The 21709-nt window shown below is 38.9% G+C and overlaps 1 protein-coding gene across 2 annotated transcripts; it reads right to left on the bottom strand.

Moving 5' to 3' along the window:
* Positions 1 to 71: 71 nt before the first annotated feature.
* LOC117402139 (SLAM family member 8-like) lies at positions 72 to 15734 on the bottom strand. 2 transcript variants are annotated; one of them, XM_059019302.1, is made up of 5 exons: positions 15363 to 15734; positions 12960 to 13289; positions 9868 to 10140; positions 2232 to 2390; positions 72 to 154 (listed from the first exon to the last, which is right to left on the bottom strand). In XM_059019302.1, exons 1-5 carry the CDS (start codon positions 15409 to 15411, stop codon positions 72 to 74), a joined length of 894 nt encoding a protein of 297 aa, XP_058875285.1. In that variant the 5' UTR covers positions 15412 to 15734. The 2 variants fall into 2 exon arrangements, with proteins under 2 accessions (XP_058875285.1, XP_058875286.1); XM_059019303.1 differs by lacking the exons at positions 72 to 154; positions 2232 to 2390 and adding an exon at positions 6265 to 8451.
* Positions 15735 to 21709: the final 5975 nt, after the last annotated feature.

The raw sequence follows: 21709 nt of genomic DNA, 5'->3' as shown, positions 1-21709 counted from the left end.
TATATATAGCTTTATATATATATATATAGCTTTGTTGTTTCAAGCTTTTGTAGTACAGAAATATTAGAGACTCACCAAGCACCAATTCCATTTGGATCTCGTACAACCCTCTTAGCACATTCAATGTCATCAGAAATGTCACTTGTCAGAAGTTCTAAAAAAAAAAAAAAATAAGAGGAACAAAGCACAGCATAAGCACCATTTCACAACTGAAGAAAGTTTTCTGCTAAGGTGACAGCCTTTAAAATGTCTCAGCCTCACAACACAAGTAGGTTTCTCATTTAGATGTTGGCTACAAGTTTGTGTGACTTACTCTCTGAAAGTGTGAGCATGTTTTCAACTCATTACTGCAGTAGAAGACTAAAGGAATTTAGATAGCCCTCTGAATTTGACCATAAGACCATAGTGCCGAGTTTACACCGGCCTTAAAATTCCCCTTGTATGTATCATGACACTTTTTGCTGGTTAAGGTTGTGTTAGCACCGGCAAAATGCGCTCTGACGCTCATTAGCCATGCATTTTAAAGCGTGTCAAGCCTTAATTATATGCATATGCAAATTGCAGGTGGGGCTCATTTGTAAACAAAGTCTGTGATATTAAAATGAGATTCATGAAGCAGGAAAAACAGCCGTGTCGGCCCTAAAAGGGTCCAGAAATTGAGAGCGATCTCAAATAAAAAGGCAGCTGATATAGGAAAGAGCATTATGCCACCAGTCATAGCATAGCATAGGAGAATGCAGGCTCCTAACCTTCCTGAGCAACCCAGGAACAGAGGGAGGGTACAGAGGATAAGGGAGAGAATTTTTAGGGTGAGAGTTACCCTTTTTGATCTCCCTGGATGAGATTATACAGTCAGCACTCAGATGTTACAGATGTTACCCAGATAGACGTCAGTAGCATTTTACCCTCCCTGTATTAAGAATAAAAATCAATTCCCATTATCAAAGTTTAATTAAAGCCAGAAATGTAATTTGAAATCTTCATCTATTCTGTTCTCCATACACAACACATTATTCCTGAATCTGCTCTCTTATTTATCTTGTTAATTGTTTTTAAGTGTCCTGGTTCTATCTAATTGATTATCTTTGTCTCATTAAGCCATTTGGCAATTTCTTTATTACAGGCACCTGAGTGTTTAAGAGAGTCAGTTTTTGTGTAGAGAAGAGTGCGGTTGCTGTGTGGGTTTGTTAGAAAAAAGTATTTTCTAATCTGCTGCTCTAAAAAAGAAAAAAAAAAAACTCAGGAAAGAAATCTATATAAAAAATCGGAATCCATTCTACAATTAACTTCTTTAGCGGAGTTTGAAATTCACCTTTGTGTTTGAATAGAGATTTATTTAAGTCTTTGTATCCAGGCTGTGGATTACTGGCCATTGTCTCACCAAGCCATTCCTGCTTTACCCTGGGATTTAAAAGGATCATTTCTCCGAGCTCCCTTTCCATTGGGAAATCGTTTGTTGGAAGGATTTTTCCAGACCCAGGTGGTTTTGCTGCAGTACTGCTTCCTGAATGCTAGGTGAGATCAAGCTAATTTACTCATTTTTCTTGCGCTGGATTAATTTTTTTTCAACTATTTATGTATGTATGTATAATATGTCTCCCTTTTTGTGGATCGGTATTACGTTTGCAATTTTCCAGTCTGTCGGTACAACCCCTGTGCCAAGAGACTGTTGCATGATCTTGGTTAGCGGTTTGTAAATAACTTCTTTAATTTCTTTGAGTACTATTGGGAGGATCTCATCGGGTCCAGGGGATTTGTTTATTTTAAGAGCTCCTAGTCCCTTTAACACTTCTGCCTCTGTTATGCTAAAGTTATTTAAAACTGGATAGGAACAGGTCGACATGTGGGGCAACCTGTGAAAAGTAATCGTTTAATATATTTGCTATTTTTTTTTTCTTCATCTATGATTTTGCCATTTGTGTCTCTTAGACATTTAACCTCCTCTTTGAATGTTCTCTTGCTGTTATAATATTGGATAAACATTTTGGAATTGGTTTTAGCCCCCTTAGCAATATTGATTTCTATCTCTCTCTTGGCCTTTCTGACTTCCTTTTTGACTTGTGTTTGCAGTTCCAAGTACTCTTTCTGTGTACTTTGTTTTTTCCTGCTTCCTGGATCAAGGGGAGATTTCATTACATGTGGCACCCCCGTTGTCAAGTCTTCTAATCTGCTCTGCTGTTTTTGAGTTTGCTGCACCCAATCCAAACACGGCCAGTACTCGTGTCACTTACTGCTGCATGAGATGTGGCAGGCGTTGGAGGAAGAAGTTACACCATTGGAGCACCACCAGCGACTGTTGATCTGGAAAATGCCATAATCGGTGCTGCCGTCAGTGTTGCGATTCACAGCGGCTGTGTTGTAGCCACTTTCATAGTATGCCAAACACACCCCTGAAAAGCAAAATACAGTGTAGCAATAGAATGGTTTCAACATACAAGATTTTTAAAGCGAGTATATATGTAGTTTGAAATGAGCCAACTAAAGGGGAACAAAATATTTATCAATGTAAAAAGATAACGAACAGTACAACTGCCAGTTTGCTTTTACTTAACCATACTACATCATGGGTGTATGCATTGTTGTAATGCAAGAACAGTTAACTAAATTTTATACAGATGTGTTTAACCTTCAGGTACTGTGTGATTATTACACGAATATTACATAGCGGAGTTCAGGGTAACGAACAAATCATTGTACAAATAAAATCCATAAAAAGAATATTACTGAATGCTTGTTGATGTTTCAATTGGTCACTGCATTTATATAGTAAAATACTATAGATGTTTCATTTTGTTATTGCTTAGAAAAAAAAAAAAAGCTGTAAGAAGTGAGTGAGCTAAAAACATCTGGAACTTACAACCCAACTGTGAATAAACATCGGAAACAAGAAAGAGTTATTCCAAGAAACACAGCCGTTCTGCACACGCACACACCACACAACAGCTTCATTTGCATCCTATACTGTTTCTGTTTGTAAAAGTGAAGAAAATCCATTCGCCAGGAGGTAGGCTACTGCTAAGACCATCTGAACCCATCTCAACCTGGTGTCTAAAGAGAATTAAACCCGGGTCGTGGCCACTGCATCACCGAATCCCACTCTGCAGTTATTATTTACAGAGGTGAATTGAAGGTATTGGCTTAAGAAGATTCTTGAAACCCATACTCACAGTTTCCAAGACTGTGTCCGCGATATCCATCCAGCCCAGCGTTTTTTAGCATTTTGACCAGCTCACAGCGAGTAAATACTCGAGCTGAGGCTGTTGCAAGGCAAACTGCAAACAGGAGTAGGATCTTCATTGTCGTAGAGTTGTGAACAGGATCTGCACAGAGAAGGCTGCCCACTACTGACTTATAAAGGCAGGCTGACAAAAGCCATGCCCCATGACAGCCTTTAACGTTGAGTTTAAAGTATTTGGTAAATATTTATTTTTCTTTTTGTGATAAGGTAAGAAATAACTTATCAGACCAGTCTTGGAAACTTAAGAACATGTGTAAATTTATGAACAAGAGAGCCATTCATACCATCTACGTCCGGTTTTATGATAGGCAATTGATCACAAAAGTTTGTTGTTGGGTCTTAAAGGATCCAAGTGATTCAGTCTCAACAACACACAGTAACTAAGTAACATATTCCATACCCTCATTACTCTCTGTGTGAAGAAATGTCTCCTTCCCTCTGTCTATATCCCCTTTATTTTCAACCATGTAGTCTTGACCTGGTTTTTATACTGTTACAACTATATAATGCATTAGTAAGACCTCACCTAGAATTCTGTGTTCAGTTTTGGTCGCCCTGCTACAAAAAATACATTGCTGTTCTAGAAAGAGTGCAAAGAAGAGTGACCAGAATTATTCCTGGTCTGAAAAGCATGTCGTACGAAGACAGGCTAACAAAACTAAATCTGTTTGGTCTTTAGCAAAGGAGACTACGCAGGGATCTGATTCAGGTATTCAAAATTCTGGGGCTCCCAAGTGGTGCATCCGTTAAAGGCGCTCCGCCCGGAGTGTAGGCTGTGCCCTATAGCCTTGAAATCGCCAGTTCAAATCCAGGCCATGCCACTGCTGACCATGGATGAGTTCCCGGGGGGCGCACAATTGGTCAAGAGCTCCCCGGGTGGGGAGGAGTTTGGTCTCCTTCAGCAACATGACTAGGTAGCCCATTCCATCCCCTCACCACTCTCTGTGTGAAGAAGAGTCTCCTTCAGCAACATGACTAGGTAACCCATTCCATCCCCTCCCCACTCTCTGTGTGAAGAAGAGTCTCCTTCAACAACATGACTAGGTAACCCATTCCATCCCCTCACCACTCTCTGTGTGAAGAAGAGTCTCCTTCAGCAACATGACTAGGTAACCCATTCCATCCCCTCCCCACTCTCTGTGTGAAGAAGAGTCTCCTTCAACAACATGACTAGGTAACCCATTCCATCCCCTCACCATTCTCTGTGTGAAGAAGAGTCTCCTTCAGCAACATGACTAGGTAACCCATTCCATCCCTTCACCATTCTCTGTGTGAAGAAGAGTCTCCTTCAGCAACATGACTAGGTAACCCATTCCATCCCCTCCCCACTCTCTGTGTGAAGAAGAGTCTCCTTCAGCAACATGACAAGGTAACCCATTCCATCCCCTTCCACTCTCTGTATGAAGAGTCTCCTAGTCATGCTATTATTATTATTATTATTATTATTATTATTATTATTATTATTATTGGTTTATTTAGCAGACGCCTTTATCCAAGGCGACTTACAGAGACTAGGGTGTGTGAACTTTGCATCAGCTGCAGTCACTTACAACTACGTCTCACCCGAAAGACACAAGGAGGTTAAGTGACTTGCTCAGGGTCACACAATGAGTCAGTGGCTGAGCCAGTGGACCACCCAGCCTATATATATATATATATATATATATATATATATATATATATATATATATATATATATATATATATATATATATATATGCAACAAGAAGTGAAGTCTCTACTGAAAAACAAAAGTTCAGAATTTTTTCAGCCAGACTACCAGTTTAAAAGGATTAATTATTTAACTCCTGCTCATTTATTTCCTTAATAAAATGTATCTTTATTAATTTAAAACCATGATTGTAATAAACAACGCGCTTCGACACCAGCGTGTCTTCATCGGGTTCAATGTGAATGTCTCTACGAAAGCTTTTCGGGAAGCCGTTTAAACTGGTAGACTGGCTGAAAGAATTCTGAACACTTGTTTTTCAGTAGAGACTTCACTGCTTGTTGCATGTAATTACCTTATACTGGTCAGCACCTCGTCAATATTGTAGTGCACAAATGCCTTTTTTTCTCTCTCTCTCTCTCTCTCTCTCTCTCTCTCTCTCTCTCTCTCTCTCTCTCTCTCTCTCTCTATATATATATATATATATATATATATATATATATTAGCTCAAAGAGCCAGCTGCCCAACGTTTCGATATGTTGTACATATCTTTCTCAAGGGAGCCTGTGTTGAATCAAAACATTGGAGGTATTTATAGGTTTTTGACAGCATGACAACTACTTATTATTGTTTACATTCAAATCCATGATTTATTCTTACATGATGTAATGGTGTTATATGTATTGTGACATCATCTCTACTTCTATCTTTGAATCTGTATTAATTCTAATTAACATTACTTTATATAAACTTATATTTTTATTATATCATGCAATGCTGGCTCTGAGGATCAGTCTAGATTTGGCCTCCCCAGCGCATCAGCATGCACAACTTTTGAATGAATTTTGTTTATTTATTTAAATGTTATATATTTATTGAAGTTAATTAGTTCATTCTTTTCTGTTGAGTCCCGCTGGCATAATCGTGTTCAGTCTATTTATCCATTTACTTTCTTTTATTCTTCTATATGTCGCATTGTCTAATTTTAGCTGTTCTAATACTACAAACTTTACATCATTTATGTCATGTCCCATTTTTTTCATTTCTAATTAATGAAAGGTGGTTCTGAATTATTTTATATAAAGTTGTTCCAGTTTTTCCAACATATTTGATTTCATCACATTTTTCACAGGCTATTCCATAAACAACATTGCTATTTTTACAGTAGGTATTAGTTTTTAGTGGATATGTGGTGTTCTTATGTTTAATTATATTTTTACTTTTGTCCATGTATTTACACACTTTACATCTACTGGTGCACATGTTCGTAGAACATATTTTGTCAATTATTCTTTTATGTTTACTGTGAACTAAAATATCACCTTGTGATAAAGAGCGAATGAATCTGAATCAACAATCTCCCTCTCGACCTGTGAGAGCACTGTACAGCAGGAATTGCGTGCCCCGTACTGAATGTTTCTGCAGTTCATTCCGGGGGCAGTCGGAAGCCGGCCATTCAGGAAAGGGATGGCGTCACGGTACCAGGAGTTCCCGCCCTAGTACGACTGATTAGACGGATCTGGGAGCTGCAGCCTGAGGCCAGCGATTCACCCGGACTTCACTGCACCTGCACTTAACCGGCATCACTGTATCCAGCACCGCACCTGCACCCGAGCACGCACTGTCCAGAGACGTGTCTGTGTTTGTGTTTTTGGAATTATTATTTCGGGACTGCAACCCCTTGTTTTTGCGCTGGCAATACCCATTGCTGGGTAGAGCCAGTTTTATCACCTAAATTAGCTTCTCTTTTGAATGCTACAAATGGGGCCTTAAGAAATATTTTTTTAATTTTTCTGAATTATGTAGAATCCGCAAGTGTTTCCAAACTATTTTAGAAATATTGGGCAAAAGTTTAGAGTAAGTCATTATTAATGGGACTCTTTTGACCTTTTTATCTCTATTTTTATAATCTAGTAGATCATCTCTTTTTAGTTTATCCACTTTTCTTAACTCCATCTCTATAATTCTTTCTTTGTATCCTCTCTTTTTAAGATTTGTTTTTAATACATTTCTTTGTTTTACATAGTCACTTTCTTTAGAGCATATTCTTCGTATTCTTATTCCTAGACCCTTTGGGATTGCCCTTTTAGTGTGTATCGGATGTGCAGAGGACATGTGTAAATACTGGTGCATGTCAGTAGGTTTACAGAAGAGGTCAGTCTCAATTGAACCTTCTTCAAGTTTTACTATGGTATCTAAAAATTCTATTTCTTTCCTTGTCCATCAAAGGTCCACCTTAATATTACTGTGTATTTAATTTGCCATTTTATGAAACGGGAAAAGAGATTCTTCTCCATGTGTCCAAACCCCAAAAATATCATCTACAAACCGAATGTATTCTAAAGGTTCTCTTTCCGATTTTCTAAGTAATTGTTCTTCCCATTTCCCCATGTATGTACTGGCAAAATGCATTCCTAACTTAGATCCTATTGCTGTACCATCGTTTTGTTTGTAATTCTTATTAACAAATGTAAAATAACTGTTTTTTAAAACTACGTTGATCATGTTCAGCACCTCTGCTGTTGGTATTGATTTATCTAGTCTATCATCTAGTGCTTTTTGACAAGCTTCTAAAGTTTCTTTACGAGGGACACTTGGGTACAAGGATTTTACATCATTTTATGTTAAAATTGTATTCTCTGGAAGGTTGTATATATGAGACTGTGCTCAGCGCAAATGGTGACCAGATATCGGGGGCAGATCCTAATAAAGTGTCCAGGCTGTGTAGATTCTTATACACAACAAGCATATCTGTCCTATAAATGCACACATCTGAATGTGTCCCATAGGCATCTCTAATGCAATGACGGTAGTGCCAGTGGCTAGAAAATTACTTCCAGAAGTTCACAAACTGCTCCTCTTGTATTGCACAATACCAGAGACCACAGCACAGCAGAAAGGTGCTTTTCATCTCTTCAGCACATAAAAAAATATTTACAAAAATGACACAGAACAGATTTAACGGCTTGATGTGTGGGTACAGCCATAAGGAACCCCTCGCCTGACAGATATGACCTCAATTGCATCGGAATTTGCACAGAGAAATACAAACAAACAGGATTTCTTTAGAAAGCGTTTTCACTTTCATTCTGTCGTGTTCCAAATGTTATGTAATATAGTGAGTAACCTCTCTACGATATTATACAAATTTCCCATTTAAAATACTCGTTTTTATGTTAACTTTCCACTAGGTAAGTTATTTAAGATTTAATTTACCATATTTTTGGTTAAATACAAATGTAACAAATTCAACATAAAACAACACAACATACTATTTCAAAGCAGGAATTGTTAAAATAAACTTAAACCAGAATTGACCATCTAATAATGTAATCCAGCCGTACTACCTTAAATATGGTGATAGTCGGCTACTATATGGAGAAAATCTGTGTCCCCCCCCCCCCCCTTCAAGCGCTGCTCCGCAGCCTTTGCTTGCACCCATCCTGAGCATTTCTCTTCCTCCAGACCCACACACAGACTGCGACTCCAGTCAGCACTATGAACACCAGCACCCTCAGGATGAGCTCAGTGTGGAGCTTGCTTTCTGAGTATAAAAAAGAAATGTGTGTATTAGATATCAGACAGTCCCCCTGAGTTTCAATCTCCATAGTTTTATATATTATACAGCAACACCAAACACGATTCAGACAGTCCCCCTGAGTTTCAATCTCCATAGTTTTATATATTATACAGCAACACCAAACACGATTCAAACAGCCTCCCTGAGTTTCAATCTCCATAGTTTTATATATTATACAGCAACACCAAACACGATTCAGACAGTCCCCCTGAGTTTCAATCTCCATAGTTTTATATATTATACAGCAACACCAAACACGATTCAGACAGTCCCCCTGAGTTTCAATCTCCATAGTTTTATATATTATACAGCAACACCAAACACGATTCAGACAGTCCCCCTGAGTTTCAATCTCCATAGTTTTATATATTATACAGCAACACCAAACACGATTCAAACAGCCTCCCTGAGTTTCAATCTCCATAGTTTTATATATTATACAGCAACACCAAACACGATTCAGACAGTCCCCCTGAGTTTCAATCTCCATAGTTTTATATTTTAATTTTCTTTTAATAATAATGAAAGGTCTAAATGTGGGGTGAATACTGCAATTATGTAGGTCAATCGCAGAGCTCTGTTCCATTTGTGGCTGATGATGATAAAAAAAACCCACATGTGATGAAAAAGCTAGAGACAGCCCGTGTGGTTATGAAAAAAAAAAAAACACGAACATTCATCGCCATGTATAATTCATCCGTATATACTAAATAATCACACCCACACGAATGTCTCTGACTTTACCCCACATCCTCAACTAAATGAATTTGCTAACCAACCTTTTTTTTAATAAAGTGCACAGTATTTGATATTCTCAATAACTTCAGCTAAGTAATGTTAATACCAAGTTTCATGACATTGGGCTGAGCGGCGATCCAGATATATGGATCAATGTAACGTAACAAACAGGGGAATGGGTGGACAGACCACTCGCCAATTACTTTGCTTTCAACCCACATCCTCAACTAAAAGGTATTTGCTAAGCAAACTTTTCTAAATAATAAAGTGCGCATGCGTTATATTTAGGTTACCGTGTTCGGCACAGATTTGAATTTAAAATCAGCATGATGAGAAATTTGACGACCCTGATTTGAATCAACATTGTACAGAATAGTACCGAATGTGAAGTAGCAATGTTTAATCACAACACTAAGCGATTCTCCAGCTATATGCAAGACACACCCCTATATCCCTCCCACCTGGTATTCTCAGTAATTTACCTAAATAATGCTAATACCAGGTTTCAAGACAATCGGATTAGTGGTGGTCCGGATATACGGAGAAATGAGTGAAGTCTGACAAAATTCTATTCTAGGGTTATAGTTAATAAACCTCGTACGATTTCTTTAGGAATCATTTTTTGTTTGTTTTTTGCAATACCTGGGCAGTATTCAAATGGAGTGACAGAGATTGTCTGATTGCTGACGCTGTTGCTGGCCACACAGGTATAGTTAACGTCATCGCCTTGTGTTTCTTGCAGAAGCTCCAGTGTTTTTTCTCGAGGTGAGCTCAGCTGGTTCAGGACAAGCCCGTCTCTAAGCCAATACAAACTGACGTCTTTGTCATTTTCCACAGAGCACTGTAAAACACAGGCCCTTATAAACAGCTTTCCTGATTCGTTGAATCTTTTTACTTCAGGCGCTGACACAGTTTCTGCGGAGAGAGAAACGAAAAGAACGTGTGTTATTCAGCACCTTTCAGTCCCTCAAAGAATATAAATACAATGCAGTATATTGGGGGGCAAAAATATATATTTATAGTGTCTTCAGTGCATTCAAAGTACATGACAAATGACTAGAAGTATTTTTCAATAACTAATTAATGCCCATTGGCAATGTGGCAATGTGCCCCGCCCCTGTGTGCATGTGTGTGTTATATGTTGCATGTAGTGTGTTAATGTTGGTGTATAGATATGGCTGCACGGGATATAAATGGGTGTGTGCAGCACAAGTTATTTAAAATGTATAATTGTATTTAGGCACAGGGATTGCACTTCACTTCACGTGCATTTAAAGTATTTAATATGTGAGCACGGGGTTGCACAGAATTAGTTCACGTGCTGGGATTCAAGTGAATAATTCATTAGTAATTGAATCCCGACACAACAGTATATATAGATGCACGTTTCACTCACTCGGGGTTGTGTGTTCGGTGAGTAGTGAACGGGAGAGAGAGGAGGAGAACTAAAGAGATAATAATTGCTATTGCATGCTGGTAGGACCAGCGCGATACTTGTTTTTTATAGACTCACCGTGTTTGTTTGTGTGTCTGTCCGTCCACCGTTTGTTTAGTGTTAGTCTGTTTTGTTTGTCTGTTTATTTTGGCGTAAAGTGTCGTGTCCTGTCTTCTGTTTTGTTCAACATTTTTATTTTCTGTGTGTTAATAAAACACTGAGCGCCGCAGCGTCTCAGATTCACTGCAACTACTGTCTGTCTGTGTACTCCTTTCTGGTCTGACATAACCACTAAAGCCAGCTTGTCACACTGATCAATTTCAAAATACTAAAAGAAACTTTTAATGAACTGAATGCCAGCAGCTTTTTAGAAGTCTAGATTTACGTTTAAGACACAGAGAGACTTCTTGTGGAAATGTTTGTCATTGAATGTATACTGAAGACATTTACATTAAATACACTTATTAAGTTTCCTTCAGTACTTCTGCATTCTGTATGTTTCAGTTAATGAAAGTGTTGTGAGTTGGGTAATTGTGTTTTATATATGTGTGTATGTGTATGTGTGTGTGTGTGTGTATATGTATAATATATATATATATATATACACAGTGGCTCTCAAAAGTATTCACCCCCCCCCCTTGGACTTTTCCACATTTTATTGTGTTACAACATGGAATCAAAATGGATTTAATTAGGAGTTTTTGCCACTGATCAACACAAAGAAAGTCTGTAATGTCAAAGTGAAAAATAACATCTACAAATTGTTCTAAATTAATTACAAATACAAAACAGAAAATAATTGATTGCATAAGTATTCACCCCTTGAGTCAATATTTTGTAGAGGCACCTTTGGCAGCAATTACAGCCATGAGTCTATTTGGATAAGTCTCTGCACCAGAGCTTATTTAGGTGTGTCATAGCAAAGGAAGTGAATACTTAAGCAATCAATTATTTTCTGTTTTATATTTGTAATTGTTCTAAATTAATTTGTAGATTTCATTTGCTATGACACACCTAAATAAGCTCTGGTGCAGAGACTTATCCAAATAGACTCATGGCTGTAATTGCTGCCAAAGGTGCCTCTACAAAATATTGACTCAAGGGGTGAATACTTATGCAATCAATTATTTTCTGTTTTGTATTTGTAATTAATTTAGAACAATTTGTAGATGTTATTTTTCACTTTGACATTACAGACTTTCTTTGTGTTGATCAGTGGCAAAAACTCCTAATTAAATCAATTTTGATTCCATGTTGTAACACAATAAAATGTGGAAAAGTCCAAGGGGGGGTGAATACTTTTGAGAGCCACTGTGTGTGTATATATATATATATATATATATATAATATATTAGCTCAAAGAGCCAGCTGCCCAACGTTTCGATATGCTGTACAAATCTTTCTCAAGGGAGCCTGTGTTTGAATCAAAACATTGGAGGTATTTATAGGTGTTTGACGGCATGACAACTACTTGTTATTGTTTATATTCAAAATATATATTTACATCTATAAATGAGATCGCTCTATTGAATTTCTTAATAAACTGCTGCAGTGATGTGAAACTGATGCAAATTTTGTATCTGCATGTTTGTCCACTGCCTAAATCTCCCATTTATGTCAAAAACAACAAAGAAATGAACAGTATTTCTGTTTAAATGAGAACTCAAAAGAACATGCAATTTAATAATTTCTTAAGTAATTGCACACTGTGGCCTATATTCACAAGCGTTTTCCACAAATTCGGTGTTAGCATTCTTTATTTCTGAAGTTTATAAACGCCCACGCAAGCTGTGTGGAGTAGTGGTTAAGGCTCCGGACTCTTGACCGGAGGGTCGTGGGTTCAATCCCAGGTGGGGGACACTGCTGCTGTACCCTTGAGCAAGGTACTTTGCCTAGATTGCTCCAGTAAAAACCCAACTGTATAAATGGGTAATTGTAGGTAAAAATAATGTGATATCTTGTAACAATTGTAAGTCGCCCTGGATAAGGGCGTCTGATAAGAAATAAATAATAATAAAGAGTTACTGACTCATACACAGCATCTATAAAATAAACCATAAGCACTTATTGCATTTTAACTTTCATTTGTATTGCGTTCCTTTTAGATAAAGTGTTGGTAATGGCGAATCTGTGTTAAACCGTTTGTGAATATAGGCCGAAGTGACCTCTTTTAAGACATCACCCTGGTGTCTTGTAGTCATAAGAACTTCGGGCAATTTCTCTCTTTTGGGTTCATGAGGTCTGATTTTAGAAGCACTTTAAATGCAGCTGATTAAATGACCCAGTCAGTCGTACTCACTGTAAACGGACAAGTAAAACATCCTTTTAAAAGAAACCCCCGGCGCCACGTCCACTTGGTAAAAGCCGGCATCTTCCGACTCTAAGTTATTAATCTGTAGAGAGCCGCTACTGTCCACCTGCAGACGGCTTTTAAATCTGTCCTCGTACACAGCCTCAATCTTCCCCCCGTGAATTCTTGCAATCGACCACTCTGGGTTCTCAGAGCCATGTTTCCAGATGACATCCGACTCCGGGCGGAGGTTTGGGATGTCGACAGGGAACGTGAACCGCCCGCCCTCAACACCTTTCAGCTGCTGTACTCCGGACTGCGCAGCTGAAGTTTCAGGACCTAGAGGAGGGAGGGAGGGAGGGAGGGAGAGAGAGAGAGTCACACACAGTCACACACATCCCTATACTCCAAAAATCTGATACTCTCAATTCCAATGTATTTATTTAACCAGGATAGAACCCTTGGGATGTACATCTCATTACAAGAGGGTGCTGGCAGGAGAGGGCAGCAAGAAAACAACATTATAAAAACCAACGGCAAAAAGAGACCAATCCATCAAACAGGACACAAACAGTTAAAACAACCATAACAACATTCATACAAATAAAAACAAAGTAAAAACAATTCCAATTTACACGATTTACAGGATTTTGCAACCCTGCTCTGATTTATAATAAATATTTCTGAGTGATTTTAAAAAGTTATTGTGAAGAGGTTGTTTTTAAGTTTAAAAGCAATGAATTTCAGAGATGAGATGCCTGATATAGAAAGGCACGCCGGCCCAGATTAGATCTCAGTTTAGGAAGTTTAAAAGTTGCCACATCATCTTAGTGCACAGGTAAAGTTACATGTCTGTAACAAAGCAGACTGAGCCACACTAAAGTTTCATAGAGAGTACAGTGGTGATCAGTAACCACTGTACTCTCTTCTGCTAAGTAACGTTCGTGCCAAGTTTCATGACAATGGGATCAGCGGTTCTCCAGGTATATGGAGCAATGTAAACGTAACAAACAGAGGAATGGGTGGACTGACCACTCTCCAGTGTCTCTGCTTTCAACCCACGCCCTCAGCTAAAGGTATTTGCTAACCAACCTTTTTCTTTTTAAATAAAGTGCATGTGCATTATATCTAGGCTGCCATGTTCGACACAAATTGAAGACGGATTTTAAAAAGTTGATGACCATGAAATGGGCTCATAACTCCTGTGCTGGCCTCACTGCACTGGCTTCCAGTGCGTTTTATTATTATTCATTTCTTAGCAGACGCCCTTATCCAGGGCGACTTACAATTGTTACAAGATATCACATTATACATTATTTCACATTATACAGTTATCACATTATTTTTATATACAATTGCCCATTTATACAGTTGGGTTTTTACTGGAGCAATCTAGGTAAAGTACCTTGCTCAAGGGTACAACAGCAGTGTCCTCCACTGGGGATTGAACCCACAACCCTCTGGTCAAGAGTCCAGTGCCCTAACCACTACTCCACACTGCTGCCCTAGAATTGATTTTAAAATCTTAATACTGACATATAAATAGGGCTTCTGATTTTCGGTTTTAATTGATAAAACCCAATAAAACACCCCTGATACAAAAACATAAAGTGCTTCCCAATGGTAAAACTGAAAAGGAGAAGAGAAAGTGTGTTTAGTTATAATGCCCCCAGACTGTGGAACTCTTTGTCCGTCTCTATTACAGATGCTGCGTCGGTCAATATTTTAAAATCAAGATTAAAGACTTATTTGAACCATTTCCACAGTTTTTCCAGTGTTTTCCGGTGTTTATTGGCTATCCTCCTGTCTTTTGGTGGTGGGCTGCCTTCACCGCAATTACATCCTACTTGCTGGCACTTTTACAATTGCATATTATTTGTTTGTATTTTTATGAGTAAGTATCATTGATTTGTTGATTATTACTTGGTATAATTGTTTTGTTTTTATCTGTGTCCTATAAAATTTGGGACTTTCCCCATTTTATAATAAACCTTGATTTTAAACTGTACCGACCTCTGTACTTTCATTTATTTGAAGGGTTCTTTTGGGATTCCCCCTCTCCTATATATTAAAAGGGGGTGGCGTGGTCGGGTATAGCCAATAGGTGGCGCTACATAGAGATAGATAGATAGATAGATATCAGTGTGTACAAAATAGTATAGAATACAAATTAGTAATGACATGTTTAATCACCGATTAATAAGCGATTCACCAGCTATATGCACGACATATCGACAAACGGACAGACCCCCCCCCCCCTCGTATCGACACAATCTGAGATTCTCAATACCTTTTGCTAAACAATACCATGACAATGGGATAAGCGGTGCTCGAGATGCATGCAAATATAACAGGCTGTCTTCTGTGAAACACTGCCCCAAGAAATAACAGTTATAAATCTTTTGAGCTTACCATAGAGGAAGGTGCACAGGAGAAACACTCCTGACCAGCGAGACTGCATCTTATCAAATGTGATAGTGATGAATCCATCAAAGGGTTCAGGTAAACTGCGCGCTTCGTGGTTTGCGGGTTCCGGGCAGTTGACCTAGTTAATGATGGACTTTGCAAACAGTATCCTCCTCATTAAAGTAGTGCCCTCCAGTGTTGATAGCAAAAATTGTATTTCTGATAGCAAAAACGAAGGCACTATTTTTGGATATCAAGATTTTTTTTTATTTTTATGAACAGTTCTGTTTTGGATAGGAACCATTGCTTGATATCAAAGACAGAACAGTTGAAATCCAAAATAGAAGTTGATTCCTTTTGATACCAGAAACTGATGACAAATGTCAAAAGGGCTTTCCATCTCATACAATAAGGTGTGTGTCAAGCGCGTCACTCTCACGCAGCAGCAGCCACATGACGTCAGGAATCCTCCAGTCTCGGCCAGGCGGTGCAGTTTTCTACACGTGTGTAGAGACAATTTAATTTATACAGCCCCACTCCCTCCTCCCCAAAAAAAAGCTCACTCAACGTGCGAATCCTTCTGCCAGCAGACTTCAGCTTGTTTGGCTTTCTTTCCAGCAGTACTAGTTACTTCAGAAACAAATTAGGTGTAGTGCGCATGCGTCAGACTCGCCCATTCAGTTTTTACTGTTCCGAGTCAAATCGAAACTGTACAGGTGTAGTTATTTTCAGGTATGCGGATAAAACGTGTTACGCAGCGCTCTGTGCTTGCTAGCGCAGGGTTAAACGACTTTTAATACACGGAAGTTCCCATCAAATTTGGTACGTACTTTGTTTTTGGTCTTTTAATCTTTTTTTAATTTAATGTGTATTATTTTTCCACCATTAAGAAATTAATACGCGAATATTTATCATATGCAATACACTGGGTCTTGTACATTTTTTTAACTCGGAAATTTTGCGGTGGACTTCTCATTTTGTCTCGTTCGTGTGTGTGTTTTTTTTTTAATTTGAGAAATTGATAGTCTTGTTTTCAGAAAAACAAAAAATATGCATAATTAACTTAGCATTTGTTTTGTGTTTTTACTAGAAACCTTATGGCTCTAGCTTCGTGTGGAGGAGGACGCTAAATCAGACGATTTAAACGTAATCTCTGAATAGAAATGAAACGTAGCTGCTGTACTGTGTGCAAAGAAAATGTAACGATATTTAAACTCCCGGAGAGAATTACATTTACTTTAGTGAGTCATGGAGAAAAGTATTGTAAGTATTGTAACGTCCGTCGGGTCATAGAGATCCATGGATAAAAACGTGTTATTCTAACCAGAATACTTGATAAAAATACTTTATATTTAAGAAAAACGCTAAATATTGGGGGGAAGCAATACGTTTGTATGGTTTCTGAAGTACTTCATAATGTTCCCCACCATTTCTAAGATGCTACTGTAAAAAAAAAAAAAAAAAATTCTAAAATATTTTTGGTGAATTTTTACAGGAAGAGAGTCAAATAAAAATCATTGGTTCTAAAAGGGTTAAATAAGCATGAACCACTTATGCACAGCTCCAACACACTCAAGCAATTGAACAATGCACCTCACATTAAACATCTATCAGATTGCACATGTACCAAAATCTGACAAAGTACCACTTTCTGACATTACATGTGTCATATTGTGGTACGCGTACCACTTTTGGACATTGTACCACTTTCTGACACTACACCTCTACAAGTTTTGTATCGCTAGATCAGTGGTAAGACACAGATAACCACTCCAGTGTGAACAGACGTTGCAATATGTATGAAAGTGTGAACAGGTAGAGAACTCTGAGGCCCAGATTTATAAAAAGATTGCACATGTTTTACGACCGTAAAACTGGCGCTGCGGGTTCTGAATTCTTGGATTGGATTTATACAACACATGCAATGGCATAAACACGCAATTAAGACGTGATTTGCGGGGGCAATGTCTCTGTGCGCTTTAAGAAGACCGTTCTTATGAAGCTGTATGGAGTTATTGTTGTTGAACACATTGCTGTACAATGGAAGGATTATCCAACCGTTTGACTGCCATGGATGTAAATAAATAAAACTTATTGTTTCTGAAGTCTGAAAAGTCTATACGCCTGGAATTATTCTATACGAAATAAGAAGTTGAACTAATATGAGAAGCACAGTAACTGGATGATGCGTTGTGATGTATAAGCAACCTAGACTCCAAACTCTGAAGTGGTTCATTTGTTTATTAAGAAGCCACCACACATTCCATATTTTATTCCTTTGTCTTGGTGATGTATTTCGAGCTTGTAACACATCTTCATGTGTTACAAGCACCGCTTGTACCAAAATCTCCAATTCCATATTGGTAAATTTCAGTTTTCTCTTCCGAGCATCCTCATCACCATGGCTAGTACCAGGCTGAGGTCTTTGTGTGCCATTCATTTTCTTTTGGAATGTGTGGCCTACACACGCAGGCTTGACCCAGACCCGCTATTTATTGTGAGAGGTGTGTAATTCTCCATCGATAATTGCGGTGAGGGGTATTTAAATTGTTTGATTGCGGAATCTCCTGCTTTACCTAATTAGTCTTATAAAATAGGTAACAGGACATTGTGGCCACCATGTACAGTTACACTTTCAGACATGGCATGATCATTCTTCTGTGTTATCTGTGTTTTTGTTGTAAACATGGTCACCATGACGTTAAAAATTATTTCTGCGTTTATTTGTATATAGGGAATGAATAACATTGATCAACAACCATAGAAAATCATGCTTGGGTGTTTTATTACAGAAATGGCATCACTGAGGAAGCTTCTGGGACTCGTGTGTTTGTCGTGCTTTCTACAGATCTGTACAGGTAGGTGACACTAGCCAGGTTGTATTCTACAGTTACCGTCATGGCAAACAGAAAGCAAGACATAAAGTTTGAGATGGAAGGTGCAATATTGGAACATATATCAACAGCAACAAAACAAAAAAGAAATGTCCGCCCATTAACAGGGTGATAGGCTTTTAACAGAGGCTTAGCTGCCTCCAGCCTCTCCAGGAAAAACAAACCATCTCATACTACTTCCTAGGCAAGCTTATTATATATAGCTGACTATCCTTAGCCCCACCCTCCAAGCTCATCCAAGTGGAGTCTTTATTTTAAAATATTTTCTAAAACAATTCATTTATATACTTTACATAAAGCCATGTGCTCCTAATCACACACTCGCCCCCGCTGCACGCTACTCGCTGTGGCCCAAACAAGGAAATTATGAGCGAATTTAAAAGGTAAATTATTATTTTTTTTCTTTTTGTAATTTCTGCATTTTAAAACACAACCCTTCCTGCGATATTCTTCCAATAGAAGTGTTCACCCTTTCACTAAAAGAATATGCGCATTTCCCACGTTATTTTTTTTCCCCTTTCTTAGATCTCCCGGCAAGAACTCCATCTTCCCCTCCTACTGGTAAGCACGCTGTTTTACATGCTTCTTCAATGCATTATTAAAAGTGCTGGCACTTATCACAGTAGTGTGCCCTCCTGGTCCTTACAACACCGTTCAGCCCTCTTTAAGCAGTGCAGTGCCATACAGACTACACTAAAACGTCAAAGTTAGCCCGGGACGGCCTTACGGGTGGGTGACCGCCCACGGAATTGCGGTCAAGAGGGTGTTAAATGAAAAAATTCAAAATAAAAAAATAACAATTTTGATGAAGAGAGTTCAGACACAGATGCATGTGCAAGCTAGAAATGTTTTGGCTAAAGGTTAAGAATACATGTTCATCTCAGATTTTCAACTAGACACGGTGAGGGTGTCCGAGGAAGAACGGTTTGAGCAAATGAATCAACATGTGAACCTTCGGGGCTTTCTATGTAACATGACTCGGCTCCCTGACATAGAATCTTTTTATGTCATTTACTCTTTCTGTATTTCTTTTAGTAAATTTTATTAAAAAAAAAAAAAAAAAAAAAAAAAATTGAGATTACAGCTTACTGAAACTTTCGCTAATACAACTACACACTTAAACTCAAAGAAAGGGCGCCAAAATACAAGGGCACCATTTTCCCTAAGGCTGGCCCTGATGTTAGCTTTTGTGGTTTTTAGTGAGGGTTGGAATTAACAACTCTCTGGTGGAGTGGTGGGTGGAGGCAAATAATGTGATGTCACACCGTGATTTTCAGATGCAATATTCCCCTCTACACAGCAATGTGTTTTGGGGATCAGTTTTTATTCACAATGTCACACAGTCTTTTGGGACAATATTAGCAAACTTCCCTGGAAAAGCCCCTTCATATTCCAGCGATTGTAATTCAGGTGCAGGGAATGGGGTGGGAAGTGCAGGTGGAGAGGTTGAGGGACCGGTGGTGCTCAGCAGGCGTATATAGCTTCCCTGGCTCTCTAGCTTCAGGGATCAGGTTCATTCCACGGGTCTGCAAAACAATAATAAACAACACAGCTTGCTCCAAGCTCCCGTCAGCTGTCAGCATGCTGACGTAAGGGGCCGTACTATTTGTTTTTTTATTTGTTTATTTAGCAGACGCCTTTATCCAAGGCGACTTACAGAGACTAGGGTGTGTGAACTATGCATCAGCTGCAGAGTCACTTACAACTACGTCTCACCCGAAAGACGGAGCACAAGGAGGTTAAGTGACTTGCTCAGGGTCACACAATGAGTCAGTGGCTGAGGTGGGATTTGAACCGGGGACCACGCCTGGTTTGAACCTGGTTACAAGCCCTTTTCTTTAACCACTGGACCACACGTGGTACTAATGTAACCACGTCCCCTAAATAGTGCTAAACTCCTCCCCGCAGTCAGCACGGCGAATGGCCTCAATGGCCTGCAGTACCGCAGTTCCACCCTTCACTAAGATGTCCGACTTCTGCTTCCGTCCTTACCATCGAGTCAGCCAGCCTCAGAAAAGACGCACGGTACTCCCTCCTTCCGCCTCTCTGGTCGGGAAGGAGATTCGCAGCTTGGATCCCTTATTTTCCTCATCACAAACTCCCTCACAATTTTAAAAAATAACTTCAAAGGTATTCAACGGCAAGTTTCATGCAAAGCACGTATGGTGTGTGGTACACCTCAGAGCACTGTACATATTGAGTGCAATTTATTTATTTATTTTTTTCGTTTCTTGTTCTAGGATCAAACCAAGATCCCCAGCAGGTGGATGGGTTAGTGGGGGGCAACGTCACTTTACCTCTGGAATACAACTACGTAGGTGAAGAGCTATTCTGGAGCTATAATGACAACGACACTGGCCGGATTGTCTATATTGCCTTAATACGTACAAATGGGAAGCCTACAGAATACTATCCATTAAAGTATAAGCTTGACAGTACTGGCTCCCTAAAGATTATTTGTCTACAAAAAGAAGATAGCAGAGTCTATCAAGCAGATGTACCAAAAGGAAAAAAATTCAAAAAGAACTACTCCTTATCTGTCTGTGAGTATTTGTTTCATAAAGACTACCGTTTATCAACAGGTTTTGAGTGTCCTTGTGTAATGAAACGCCATGTACCCGACAATAATTCCTACTTGGAGGGTTACGATAAACCATGTGAGCTGAAATAAAATACCATCACCTAACTATCAGGATCCCCTCTTGTTTTAATAAACGCATTCTGGAGTTCAATTTAAGGATTCAAAGATGTGAAAGTCCCCCGTGCATGGATGCCTGGCACTGTTGCTCATGCTGGAATACAGAAGAGGGTGATGCACCTCCACTGAACCACGAAGCACATTTAATACAGCCCCCCTAACAGCATTGACTGGGCATCTATATGGATCATTTATATTACTGGTGAAATACAATTTAGTTTGTATAGAAGACTGGAATTAAAAATATATATTTGTTTTCTTAGACAAAGTTTTGGACGAAATATTAGTTGGCTAGCATAAATGCACATCTATCTCAGTATATCCCTGTGTTACTAAAAGAAACACCACTGTGATATACTTCTTAAAATAAAACAACAATTAGAAGTTAAAAGGGGGAGTTGTTTGTTTCTGTTCTTTCTTTGTATTGTTATTTTTTCACCCAATAAAAAGAATTGATCACAAAAAACAACGCAGCGGTACGGACAGCAGGGGGCACAGCGAAGGGAACGTGATGCGTTTCCTGTGAACTTCGCATGGAGTTCTGGAACACTTTGAGAGACCATTCCCACTTTATCAATGGGGGGAGGAGTCACGATATACCCCAGAGTCTTTTTTACTGTTTGTTTTTTCCCCACAGATACTGAGCCAAAGCCCCGTGTTGAAATCTGCCCTGATACCTGTGTTCTGCTGTGCTCTGTGGAGAACGACAGCAACGTGACTCTCTCCTGGCTAAAAGGAGACGGGACTATTCTGAATAAAAC

This window comes from Acipenser ruthenus, unplaced genomic scaffold (genome assembly GCF_902713425.1).
Source record: "Acipenser ruthenus unplaced genomic scaffold, fAciRut3.2 maternal haplotype, whole genome shotgun sequence".
NCBI classification, from domain to species: Eukaryota; Metazoa; Chordata; class Actinopteri; order Acipenseriformes; family Acipenseridae; genus Acipenser; species Acipenser ruthenus.
This window is presented reverse-complemented; position numbering and strand designations above follow the sequence as displayed.